Consider the following 14157-nt stretch of genomic DNA (forward strand, 5'->3'; position numbering starts at 1 on the left):
ACTCATATAGTTAAAAGGTTAAGTGTCTGTCAAGTCAGAATTTCCAAATACACAGTCTTCAAGTCATAAATACATCATGTGATGATAATTTATATGTATGCTACTAGATTATATACCCGAACCTAAAATGCATACAATATGTATACTCTATTATAGAATGCACAAAATACATCTATCAAGAATTCTCTCAGTGAATACCACCTTTATCTCTTATCAGCACACCACTGCACAGAACTGGAATCCTACAGAAATGCAATACATTTTGATTCAAATGCAGGGTAACCATGCTTACAACAGGCAAGTTAAAAAAAAAAAAGAAAAAACAGCAATATTCACTAGAAGTAATCTGCCAGTACAGTACAAGATGTTTATGGTTTACCCAGAATGACTGGAAACTGACCTGACCAAATTAATGATTGATTAGGAAACTACGTTTAGATATCTTAAATTCAAAGGAGACATCAATTTTTTTAAAAGGGTAGGGGTTATAGCACATACATACATTTATGCCTGTTATATATCTGCACACATATATAAGTTAACAAGTACGATTCATCAACTCCTTATGTATAAGTCAACATAAAGTAGTTTATTGTTTGAATCCATCATTCATTTCTTCACTCTCCCCACATTTCGGGACAATCCTGGAGACGGGTATGGGGCACAGGCTGTGTCCAACATCTTTGTGATAATGACGGTGCTGACACAGCAAGGACGGCACAAGGCAGCCCTCCCCAAGGGTTCCTACCCTCCCCAAGGGTTCTTACCCACCAGAGTCTGGGCTGCAGTTTGATACATATCACCTCATCTGTTCCTCACAACAATCCTGTGAAAGAGTAACTGTTGCTCCTATTTTACAGAAGAAAACACTGAGGCTGAAAGGCCTGGCCAAGGTCACCACCTATACAGTGAACAAGGACCCTGGGAGCTGAAAGTCTCAGTCCTAATCACATGGCCCTTTGTCTAGCAGACCGCAGATGGCTCGCCAGGGTCCAGTTCTGTCTCTTCCGCTAAGCAGCTGTGAGACCTGGAGGAAACTTACTCTGTACCTCAGAGCTGGTCCTCCTCCTCCTCTGAAGCCCTTCTCCACCTCCTTCAGGGAGAAGGAATGACTTCCTCCTTCCGCCTCAGAGATGTGCCTGCTGTGCCATGAGCATCCAAAAGCAAAGGCTTGTTCTAGTCTCCACTGACCCCGCCGGAGCATGTAGTCGACGCTCAGTAAACAAATGCAGAAGACCCCTAACACAGAAGAACTATGCGAGCCTCTCTGCAATTCTTAATTCTCTAGTAGCCATATTAGCAAAAGTAGATTAATTTTAATAATATATTTCATGTAAAGCAATATATCTAAACTAGTGTCTATTATATTAAGTATATAACAAAAACTATTAATGAGCTATTTTATACTCATTTCTTTCACACTAAATCTTCAAATCCATGTGTATTTTATACTTATGGCCAATCTCAGTTCAGATGGGTCCCGTTTCAGGTGCTCAGTAGCCTCGTTTGGGAGTTGATCCCAGGACGGGCAGTGCAGCAACAGGCCAGAAGCCTCTCTGGATTTACAGGACGGGTAGAAAAAAGAAATGGAGGATATTATGGGATGATAGTTTTGAGTACATGGCAATGAAAATGGAATTAGGGCAGAAGGCCAGATCTCAATCATAGAGAAGTGCTTTCTCAACCTTATTTTTAATCATTCTTAATTTAAAATGCAAGTATGGCTCCCCAAGGATTCACACAGCCACCTGTTACCATCCAATTTAATGCTGAAATAAGCAAGGACTTGTAAAATGTTTTCTCTAGTACCGCCATGCAGTAAAAACGATGTGCGGTAAAAAGCTCCTGGTAGCTAAGCTGACCTTCATGGCACCACCACACATGGTGCAGACAGGAACCATGTGAACACAGGAGAAACATCTATTAAGAAGCAGCTCACAAACAGATCAAAAAACAAACGCCTATTTACCTCTTCTTTCTTGATATAATTAATACTTATGAAGCACTCAAGTAACATATCTTTAATTTCTCCACTTTCCTCCAAATCATAATCAAAGCAATATAAAGCTTGATGGATACGCCAAAGCCGACATATGTCTGCACCCTGGGAATGACACAAAAAATGTTATACTTTTTTTAATGAACAGTAAAGTCATATTTCAAATCAAGTATATTTTATATCAGAAATAATGGTAATTCTAGTTGATTCACCAAAGATTAAAAAATAATGACAAATAAAAACAGATTTTAAAATTTGCAAATGCCACCTGTAGCTCTACAGAACGTGTTTTTAAACACAGGGAAAATAATAAAAAATCTAGCAAGTTCAAGAACTTCCTCGATGAAGATTAAACTGTCCAGTGCAGGAGACACTAGCCACATTTCACTGCAGAGCTACTAAAATGCAACTAATGCAACTGAGGAACTGAATTTTTCATTATTTTTAACTTTAAATTTAAATAGCTTTCTGTGGCAAGTGGCTACTACATTGACTAGCACAGGTTTAGAATGTTAGGAAGACATTTAAAAATAAATGTCTAGGTGGTGCACTCCTGCAGTCCCAGCTACTCGAGAAGCTGAGGCAGGAGGACTGCTCGAGCCCAGGAGTTTGAGGCTGCAGTGAGCTATGATCATGCCACTGCACTCCAGCCTGGGCAAGAGAGAGAGACCCAGTCTTTAAAAAATAAAAAGTGAACACACTGTCTTAGTCTCCAGACTCCTCCTAAGCAACATGACAAAGGCTGTCTTTCCTGTGTCTTCCTTGGCAGGCAGGCCTTTCTCCCACCAGGTAACACACAAATCCTGAATAGAACTCTGTAGTTTTCGTTCAGACTCAGGTAATGCATATAAAATACCTAAAATACAGCACAGAAATTTTCCAATTAGTAAGGCAAATTCTTATTACTTCAGATTCAACAGTTTAGAGTATTGTGACTTTATATATTATTTAAAGCTTTGCTAAGTAAATAATATTAGTTTATGTTTAAAACTTGCCAAAGATTTATATACATTAATTATAAAATGCAAATAATGTTAATTAAAAAACTGTTTGACAATTGTTATAAAAAGACCCTCAACAGACATAATAGAAAAGAGATTTTTGGAACTGGAAGTCTCAGAGAAATCACATCACCAATTTTAGAAAGGCAGACGCTGAGGTTAACCAAACCTCAGTGTAACAACAACAATGGTATCTCTGTTAACACCAGAGCCAAGACCGGTCTATTAACCAATCAATAATCCACTACTGTCCCTCAATGTGCCAGCCTCAAATTTTGGCTCAGAGGTGAAAAATAGTCAAAGCAATTACCATAATGAATACAAAAACTGCAGTGCTTTTATTAACAGAAAAGCTCAATAATTAAATTAATAATACTAATGCTCATAATTGTAATCTGTAGGTATCTGAATGTCATTACACTAATATAACACTCCTGAATTAACTGGGAAGTTGATAGCAACTACAGTGTTAGCACTAATCATTTTACTAGTTACTTGCAGACCATACAAATAAACTGATAGTAAAATTCACAAAGCATTTGGGAGCTATTTTCATTATGATTAGGGGTGACTTTTTAATAAGACACTGTATTTTAACTTAAGAATTCAGAATAAAACAATGTACTATAAAACAGATACATAAATCCAAGTGATGTTAAGAATAAGAAGCTTGATGAGATACTTTATCACATGAAACTACACTTGCACAGTGAGGGATGAGGGTATGTGAAAAGTTTTCTTAAATATCATTAAGATATTTTTACATCTTTTGTAACTAAAATTTTATATATTTCATAATCAAATATTTTCATTAACTTAGACTACTGTACCTCCTAAATTAATAACCAGTTTTACCGTTTTGTTAAAACTTGAAAAGTACCATCATTCAAATTTCAATACAGTAAAACTCCCCTAGGAGTCAACAATTACTCCTCAGCTTATGTTCACAACATACTTAAAGAAAAAATTCAATGTCACAAATTCTTAGTTAAGTTGACACTATCTAGCAGTGGTAATCACATAATCAGGCATTTTCCTAGAAAGAAGTTCTTGATCACCGGTCCAGTAAGTCAGACTTCCCTGAAAAACCTGTAAACAACAGCAGTTATTTGCTGAGTACTGCCCATCTCACCATCTATAACATGTGAATGGAGCTTAAACTAATTAGGCCAGATGCAATGGCTAATGCCTGTAAGACCAGCACTTTGCCAGGGCAAGGTGGGAGGATCACTTGAGCCCAGGAGTTTGAGACCAGCCTGGGCAACACAGTTAGATCTTGTCTCTACCAAAAAGCAAAACAAAACAAAACAAAAAGCACGGGCTTGTGGTACCAGCTACTAAGGAGGCGGAGGTGAGAGGATAGCTACAGCCCCGGAGGTCAAGGCTACAGTGAGCTGGGATCATGTCACTGCACTCCAGCATAGGCAACAGAGAGATTCTGTCTCTAAAAAAAAATGATAAATATAAAATAAATAAACTAAGTATTCAAGACAGCCCTTAGGTAAGTATGCTCCTATTCTAACTGAAGAAAAAGAACTGGACTGCAAAGCTATACCTTTATACCACTTCTGCTACTAAATTCAACAATGCTCATGAAAACAACTAGTTTCCTTTTACAAAGTATCATTTCAGGCCAGCAGCAGTGGCTCATGCCTGTAATCCCAGCACTTTGGGAGGCCGAGGCGGGCAGATCACCTGAGATCGGGAGTTCAAGACTAGCCTGACCAACATGGAGAAATCCGGTCTCTACTAAAAATACAAAATTAGCCAGGTGTGGTGGCGAATGCCTGTAATCCCAGCTACTAGGGAGGCTGAGGCAGGAGAATCGCTTGAACCCGGGGGGCGGAGGTTGTGGTGAGCTGAGATCACGCCATTGCACTCTTGCCTAGGCAACAAGAGTGAAACTCCGTCTCACAAAATAAAAAATAAAAACAGAAACAAAAACAAGTATTTCAATGTCCACTTCTAAATATGCCATTTATAACAAAACCGACTCACCATTTAATATAATGACACACTCCAGTAGAGCTTCGTAGTTCTCACTTTCATTTATTACAGATACAGAAGCAAGAACCACAGATGTAATCGCATAAATTATGTCTATGCTTTTTCTCTGTAAATGAAAAATCAAAGCATGAGTGAATTAAAATCATCAACTTAAAATCAGTTTTTAGCAGAAATTTCACTTACAAATTTTCTAAAAATCAAGCCACAATTCTAGCTTACTCTAAAAAGAATTAAAGTTGAATAAAAGTTAATCATCCTAAAAGGACAGCAGTATCTAGTATTAGATTAGTAACAGTAGGGTTGAAAAGTGAATAAAACTACAACAGACTAAACTTCTAAAATTCTTGACTTCTAACTTCAAAATTTGTCTTAATGTAAAATTTAATGATACACAATGAACAGTTATTTTTTAACAAAAAAAGAGAAAAATGTTTCTTATTTTTGAAAAACAAATACTACCATTTTTGAGCCATGTTCTGTTTCCATATTATCTTCACCCTGGGCTTCCACTACCTGCCACCCATCCACCGGGCTTTCTAACAACACATCTGTCAATAAATTCTTCAGCCTTTGCCATAATTCTTCTTTCTGTTTCCTTGATAATTCATCTAGTAATTCATTTAGGCTGAAAGGATCAGAGGCCTCTTTCTGTAACATAAATAGCAAGTGTCACATTTCAAATACAAAAAATTAACCATATCCTTTTCATAATGTCATCAGAAGAAAAGTTTAAGTGTTAACTTCATTACAAGTTCAAGAATTTGGTTGCAGTATTCAAAATCCATTCCTAAAAGGGAAGAAGCAGGGGGATTCTCCACCTATTCTTTCCTAGTATCCTAATCTTCAGAGTTTTAAAAATTTCACCCACTTAGCAAAACCCTCCCTAAAAGGGACCCGAATGTCTACCATCTCCATACCTGAATTAGGTTACAAAAGTAGGCTAAAGTTCAATAACAATGGTGATAATCATACTGTGGCCACAGACTCCAGCCCCCCATGGGCCCTCAACACCACCTTCTACTCATCCCTCAATATCATTCTCTCCCACCAGCCAATGAGATGATTTCAGATCTCCCCCAACAACCCTCTAAACCCATTTCCTCTTATCTGAGATGACCTCACCTACTCTTTGATGGGGCAAATAGAGGCCCTCATCAAAAGGGCATAGAATCCAGTTAAAGGGACTCCCTCTAGCCAAATTTGGGACAATGTGAGCACCAAAACAGTGAGAGTGATTAATTATAACCAACTGAATAAAATAAGCATCAACGAGGCCAAGCCAGCCACTCTGGGAGGGCTGCAATGAGCTGTGATTGTACCATTGCACTACAGCCTGGGCAACATAGCAAGAGCCTGCCTCTAAAAAGAAAAAATCAATGACAGCATACTGATAATAAATATCAAATCATTACTTAATAGCACCTGCATGCTCTGGAATATCAGTGAGTAAATACAGATGCAATACAGGGTTAGGAAATCACTATTTTATAGCCGTCACAGTAATTACGGACTCTGGCAAGAATTATCAGAAGATGCTAAACAAGTGGGTGGAAGCCTGGTGAGTAGCAGGACATTACAGCGTCACCACTTTTCCAGAGGCAGGCTCCCGGAAGAGACCTGGAGGACACCCACCCCCACAGGGACGGAAAGACCACGCCATGCACTTCCTGTCTTGACAGCACCGAGGACCTAACACTGCTAAGCACTTCCTGCCAAAACGCACACTAAAATTTAATCAGATCCTCAACAGATGCAAATTGAAGGCTATGCCACAAAAGAGCCACTTGCAGTCTTCAAAACTGTCAGGGTCATAAAACACAGTAAGATGGAGAGTAAAGATACCTCATAAGCCCTCCATCCCTCCCTCTCCTCTCTTCCTGCTCTCCTAACTCCTCTCCTGCCCTGGCGTTTGTTTTCTCCTCTTTTTAGTGCTCCTCTATTTTCCATCTAGCTTTTTCCACCTCTGCTTGTTCATTTTTATCTCCTCTCTTTCCTCGTTTCCTTGACCCTCCTCCCCTTCATTTCTGCTCTCCATTTTCCTTAGGCCTTTGCCTGTCAATCACGTACACAGACCAGCTCTCCAATTTCTGACCTCAGACAGCATCATGATCTGCCTATAGACAAGACAGTCAATCGTGAACAGCTGAGTAATTCTTTATACCTCAATTATGCAGAAAAAATAAGTTAATGGCCCGTTTAGGTCCATTAATGGTAATTTTCCAGTACATTAACGGACAGTTTTGGTGCTGGGGTCCCTAGTCTGGGTAATGGACCACAGCCACTGTGTTCAAAGATTAAGATGTTCTATTCAGGGCAAACTCTGGTGACTGAAGGTGACCAGAGAAATGACTGGGCTGATTCATGATGCTTACATCAGGAAATATTAGTTGACTGATGGTTAGGGCACAGAGATGAATCAGGTCCCATCGTGTCCTGAGTTCAGTTCACAGTCTAGGGGCAAGAATAACACCCTCCAGATTATTAAAATCTATTAGAGGTGTATGCTGAAGGATATAGCCTGAAGGCGCCCATCCACCTATGTGACAAACTAGGATGGGCTGTTAACTCCTTCCTGAAAAATGAACCCTGAAGAAATGAGTGAGACAGGTTCCAGTAACAAACTACAGCAACAAAATGAGACACACACCCAGCGTCACTGAGGGCTGTTTGGAGCCAGGGATGTGAGAAATGAGTGCCTGTTGCCTAGGGCAGAGGAGAGCTGACTGGAAGGGCAAGGAAAGGATGAGGGACAAAAACTGTTCAAATATCAAGATGTTCTACCTCTCCCCAGCATGGTCTTGGGGTGGTCATTGCCTGGCATTGCCACAACATTAGCAGTGACAGCCCAGGCCTCTAGGGCCATGAGACACTGGGCAAAGGCAGGGCAGCACAAAAGCCCAGCAGTTAGGAAGCGCATGTGCAGACTGGCGAGCTGCCTGTGGGCATCCCTCCACAACCTTCTCCAGCCCCAGGATGCAGAAGCTGTGCAGCCATGCTGTACAGAGTGTACCAGGCTGAGGGGCCCGCGGGGTGGACATCCTGCAGGCCCTCTCCTCCCTGTGTGAGTGCCCTGGCCACCTGTGCCCCAGCAAGGGTGCCTTTTTGTAGTCTATATGCCCAGCGGGAGGTATTCTCTTGTGATTGGCACGATGTGTATGAAGCAGGGGAAGTCTTGTTGCGTAACAAAAAACTTGGTAGCATAAAGCAGCAGTTTTACTGCGTCTCATGAATCAGATGCTCACTCTTGGGGTCGCCTGTGCTTAAGGTGGCGGCTGGGGGTTGGATGTCTGGCACTTTGGTGCCCACTAGTGAGGTCTCCCTCTGCAGTCGCATCCTCCAGCCTTTGTGTGTGGTCTCTCTCTCCAGCAGAGGGTGATCCTGCACTTCTTACATGACAGCCAGGGGCTCCGAGAGGAAGCAGAAGCTGCCAAACTTTCTGAAGGCCACTTCCTCAATATTCCGTCCGTCAAAGCAGACACATGTCCAATCCAGATTCAAGAGGAGAGGACATAGGCTGCAGAGGGTTATTTCACAGGATTATCCACAATGTTAAATTTCCTGATTTTGAGAATTTTAATGTGGTTATATAACAGAATATCTTTATTTTAGAAAAATATGAACTGAAATGTTTAGAGATAAAAAGGCACAATGCCTACAACTGACTCAAATGATTCAGAAAAAATGTAAATACAAAGAATGATAAAGAAAATGTGGCAAGTGGTAACAACTGGTAAATCTGCATGTAGGGTATTCAGGATTCCTTTGAATTCCTCTTGCAACTTTTCTTTTAACTTAGCAATTATTTCAACAGGAAAGAAATTACTTCTCCACCCTAACCCTGCCACCCTCCTCCTCCTCAGTAAGTCCATACCCTTACCTTCCCAAATGTGCCCTGCCTCAGTGTCTCGGCCTTTTCCATTCCTTTTGTCTAGAATCTTCTTTTCCCAAATCTCTACATGGCCCATTTGGATCTCTGATCAAACAGTCATGCAATGCATAGTAATAGTTCAGTCAATGACAAACCACATCTATGAGAGTGGTCCCATAAGATGATAATGGAGCTGAAAAATTCCTATCACCTAGTGATGTCATGGCTGTCAAAACATCACAGTATAACAGATTAATCACATTTGTGGTAATGTTGGTGTAAACAAACTTACTTTTTATCATTGTTTTAGAGTATATTCCTTCTACATTTTTTTTAAGTTAATTGTAAACTAGCCTTACGCAGGTGCATCAAGAGAAATTCCAGGAGAAGGCAATGTTATCATAGAAGATGAGATGACAGCTGCATGTCTGTTATTGCCCCTGAAGACCTTCCACCGGGACAAGATGTTAAGGTGGAAGACAGTGATACTGATGATCCTGACTTGGTATAGGCCCAGGCTAACATGTGTATTTGTGTCTTAGTTTTTAACAAAAAGGTTTAAAAAGTAAAAATAGACGGCTGGGCGCAGTGGCTCACACCTGTAATCCCAGCTCTTTGGGAGGCCAAGGCCGGTGGATCACCTGAGGTCAGGAGTTCAAGACCAGCCTGGCCAACATGGAGAAACCCTGTCTACTAAAAATACAAAAATTAGCTGGTGTGGTGGCGTGTGCCTGTAATTCCAGCTACTCAGGAGGCTGAGGTAGGAGAATCGCTTGAACCCAGGAGGCGGAGGCTGCAGTGAGCCGAGATGGTACCACTGCACTCCAGCCTGGGCAACAGAGCAAGACTCCAACTCAAAAAAAAAAAAAAAGAAAAAAGAAAGTAAAAATAGAGAAAAGCTTATCAAATAGTGGTATAAAGAAAGTATTTTTAGCAAGGACATGAAATAAACCTAAATGCCCATCAATGATAGACTGGATAAAGAAAATGTGGTACATATACACCATGGAATACTATGCAGTCATAAAAAAAGAATGAGATCAAGTCCTTTGCAGGGACATGGATGGAGCTAGAGGCCATTATCCATAGCAAACTAACACACGAACAGAAAACCAAATACAGCATGTTCTCACTTATAAGTAGGAGCTAAATGATGAGAACACTTGGACACAGGGGGAACAACACACACTCACCTATTGGAGGGTAGAGGGTGGGAGGAGGGAGAGGATCAGGAAAAATAACTAATTAAATAACTAAAAATAACTAATAACTAGGCTTAATACCTCGGTGATGAAATAATCTGTACAATAAACCCCCGTGACACAAGCTGACCTATGTAACAAACCTGCACATGTATCCCCGAATATAAAAGTTAAAATAAAATAAAATGAAGAAAGATTTTTTGTAAAGTAAAATGAGTTTGTGTTTTAAGCTAAGTGTTATTATAAAGGATTTTAAAAGTTTAAAATTTTTTTAAAGTTTATCAAGTAAAACAGTTACAGTAAGCTAAGGTTAATTTATTATTGAAGAAAAATGTTTTTATAAATTTACTGTAGCCCAAGTGTAATGTGTTTATAGTTTACGGTAGTGTACAATGACATATTAGACCTTCACATTTACTCACCACTCAGTTATTCACCCAGAACAACTTCCAGTTGTGCAAGCTCCAGCTACAGTAAGTGCCCTATTCAGGTGTACCATTTTTTATGTTTTATACTGTATTTTTACTGTACTTTTTCAATGTTGAGATACACACTTACCATTGTGTTACAACACTGTACCTACAGTATTCAGTACAGTAACATGCCATACAGGTTTGTAGCCTAGGACAGTAGACTGTACCATCTAGCCCAGGTGTGTACTGCGCTGCTCCATTTGGGTGTATGTAAGCACACTTTAGGATGTTCACACAACAATGAAATTACCTAATGATGCATTTCTCAGAACCTATCTTCATCAAGAGTCATGTGACTGTACCAACTCTGTTAAAATATCACCTCCTCTGAGGGTTTCTTTAGTCACTCCATCATTCCCAACTTCCACTTCCACCTGCTTTATCAGTAGTAGTAGTTTTTTCGTGTTTGTTTGTTTGTTTGAGACAGGGTCTCACTTTGTCACCCAGGCTGGACTACAGTTGCACAATCATAGCCTCAAACTCCTGGGCTCAAGTAATTCTACTGCCTCAGCCTCCTGAGTAGTTGGGACCACAGGCACAAGCCACTACACTTGGCCAATTTTTTAACATTACTGTAGAGATGGGGTCTCACTATGTTACATCCCAGGCTGGTGTTATCCTGGCCTCAAACGATCCTCCTGCCTCAGCCTCCCAAAGCTCTGGAATTACAGAGGTCAGTCACTGTGTTCAGCCTCTACCTGCTTTATTATTTACATATGTGTCTTGTTTTTCTTCCTCCACTAGGACATAAACCCCCATTTGTGCAGAAACCTTTATGCTTATTATAACCCCAACTCTCAGTGCAGTGTCTGGCGTACAGAAGGCACTTAGGACATGTTTGTTAAATGATGGGATTCTCAGTGCTGTGTCCTCCTCCCCATCATTGATTCTGCAAGAAGGACAAGGGCATACGGTGTCATCAGCTCTGCTCTAGAACACTTGTTTGAAAATGAAAATTTGGGCCGGGCGCGGTGGCTCAAGCCTGTAATCCCAGCACTTTGGGAGGCCGAGGCAGCGGGTGGATCCACGAGGTCAGGAGATCGAGACCATCCTGGCTAACAGGTGAAACCCGTCTCTACCAAAAAAATACAAAAAACCCCAGCGAGGCAGGGTAAGGCCTGTAGTCCCAGCTACTCGGGAGGCTGAGGCAGGAGAATGGCGGAAACCTGGGAGGCCCGAGGCCACAGTGAGCTGAGATCCAGCCTAGCCTCCAGCCTAGGCGACAGAAGCGAGACTCCGTCTCAAAAAAAAAAAAAAAAAAAAAAGAAAATGAAAATTTGCTCCAACATTGTCAATACATCAAGGAACAATTTGACTGGTAATTTCTGTTTCTTTGAACAGAATCTCAGCTCTATACATGCAGGCTGGGTGCAGTGGCGGATCTGCGGCTCACTGCAAAGCTCCCGGCGTCCCGGTGCTGTAATTCTCCTCCAAACCGGCACAGCAGGACTTACAAACCTACCACCTAAGCCCGGCAGCCCCATTTTTAGTAGAGGCAGTTTCGCGATTGTTCGCCAGGATGGTCTCGATCTCTGACTATCCGCCGTCTCGGCCAGTCAGACCAAACTTAAACCCGTAAATTTCTCATTTTCTTGTAATGAAGTTTCATAGGCAAGAAATACCAGGTGAATGCAGAAAACTGCAGCCACTGACTGGAGCCAGCAGGATCCCACGAAACACATCTCAGACACCTAGCAGCTCAGTCCATTCACCCCTGGGCCACACACTGTGCCCCTCACCTGCTATGACCCAAAGGCCCCAACCCCACTTCACTGTGCCCTCCCCAGGCCCATTGTGCTCTCTAATGCTCCCTATTCCCCTCTGCCTAGCTTGCCTTTTTCTCCTCTGTTCTACCTCATTTTCTTCCTGTTACACACAGAGCGGCAGGTGTACCCTGTGAGCACAGGCACCCACTTCCAACTATAGAATTTAAATATTTTTCAAGGTAAAATGCCATGCTTACTATAGTATTTATGCATTTCTTAGTGATTTAACATATAAAATTATGCTAGTGTTTTATTAGGTTCCTGTTTTTGACACGTCACTGGCAAAATTTTTTAGTGTTATCCCCCTAACTCCATTCTCCCCTTAATCTCTCTGGGTTTTTTATTTTACTTTATTTTTTAACCAATTCTGCAGAGTGCAGTGACTGTTGGCAACGCACGTGTGGGATTACAGCAGAACTAATTGTGCTTGGAAAGATCTACCTGATAGGCCTCAAACTGATTTAAGTTCTTATCAAATTGAACTATGGGAAACCATCATTATTATATAAAATGGCATTTATGTCATTCAACTTGATGAAACCACGTGATGCACAATCCTACAAATTTTCGTTTTTACATTTAAGAGCTACATGGTGACTAGGTACTAAACTGAATTGTTAAGTGTTAATAAAGCTTATTATTGATAAACTAATAGAGTTAATGCCTCATTAGTATAAGGACTAATTCAGTATTCTCCTGAGATGTCTGCTGGCTGCCCAGCAACACTGCAAAGGCTGGTTGGCACACAACGGGTGGCTGGAACAATGCACCCCAGCAGGGTACCTGTCATTGTGGCCACCAGTGTGATTTTTAGTTGCTATTTTTACCTTTGATTTTCAATTTAGTTGGCTGTGATTTTGTTAACATTATGGTATGCACTTTGCAACAACAATCTTTTAGACTTTAAAATATGTAGGTATTGCATTTCCAATACAACCCATATACACTGCTACTGCTAAAGCAGACACTGATGTATTATCTAACTAACTTGCTCTTATAAACACTTCTATGGTGATGAGATGCCTGTTTGTGATCATTTTTAAGTTTACAGGATATCATTTTATAATACAAAAACATGTTTTAAGCTCATTTCTCTTATATAGAAAACCGATTTCTTAAATGTTGCTAGTAACAAATTCATTATTAGATTCCTAATTCTTTGTTGTCACTAATTTGATTTTCACCACATAAGAACAAGTGAGACAAGTGTGCTAAGGGTCTCCTGCCCCAAAGATACTTTCATATTTCAGAGTCAGTGCCTCCAATGCTGGCTTCCTCAGAGATGTGTCCTAGGCCCTTTTCTCTGAAACACTACAGAGATAACTGCAGGCATTCCCACAACTTAGGCTTCCATGCCCAACTTGTCGCTAGCCCAGCCCTTTCCCCTGGTATCCAGATGTGCATGTCTGACTACTGGCCATCTGCTGGTGCACATCCCACCAGCAGTCATCTGGCACCTCCAAAATGGAACCACCTTCTCCCTTGAACCTGCCCTCTTCCCATGTTCATGAGCTTGCTGAATGGTACTACACAGTCAGATGTCTGGGCCCTTCCCTACCATACCCATATCCAATCAGTCCAATAGTGCCATCACTCCACTACCAAGCAGCTTCCCATTTCCAGTTCCTAATTCAACCATCATTATGAAGGGCACTACCTTAGCCTTAAATATGTCCCTTTGACATATTTCTCACTTGTAGCCAGAGGAATATTTCCAAAAAGCAAACCATATTTTTATCCTTACCTCTATTTTGTCCACTAGTTCTCTCTCCTTCTCTTTTGTTCTCTTCCTCCCTTGCCTACAGCTCACTCCCTGATTCAAGCACCTACCATTCTCAAGA

General features: G+C 40.9%; 1 protein-coding gene across 4 annotated transcripts in view; it reads right to left on the minus strand.

The window, feature by feature from the left end:
- NCAPG2 (non-SMC condensin II complex subunit G2) overlaps window positions 1-14157 on the minus strand; it is a 73150-nt gene that overhangs the window by 55740 nt on the left and 3253 nt on the right. For all 4 annotated transcript variants that reach the window (XM_003896934.3, XM_021936487.2, XM_021936488.2 and 1 more), the window contains 4 exons: window positions 5467-5655; window positions 4999-5113; window positions 2701-2855; window positions 1970-2104 (listed from right to left, as the gene is read on the minus strand). In XM_003896934.3, the coding sequence (XP_003896983.2) occupies window positions 1970-2104; window positions 2701-2855; window positions 4999-5113; window positions 5467-5655 (594 nt within the window). The remainder of the gene's footprint in view (window positions 1-1969; window positions 2105-2700; window positions 2856-4998; window positions 5114-5466; window positions 5656-14157) is intronic.

Source organism: Papio anubis, chromosome 4 (genome assembly GCF_008728515.1).
Source record: "Papio anubis isolate 15944 chromosome 4, Panubis1.0, whole genome shotgun sequence".
Taxonomy (NCBI): domain Eukaryota; kingdom Metazoa; phylum Chordata; class Mammalia; order Primates; family Cercopithecidae; genus Papio; species Papio anubis.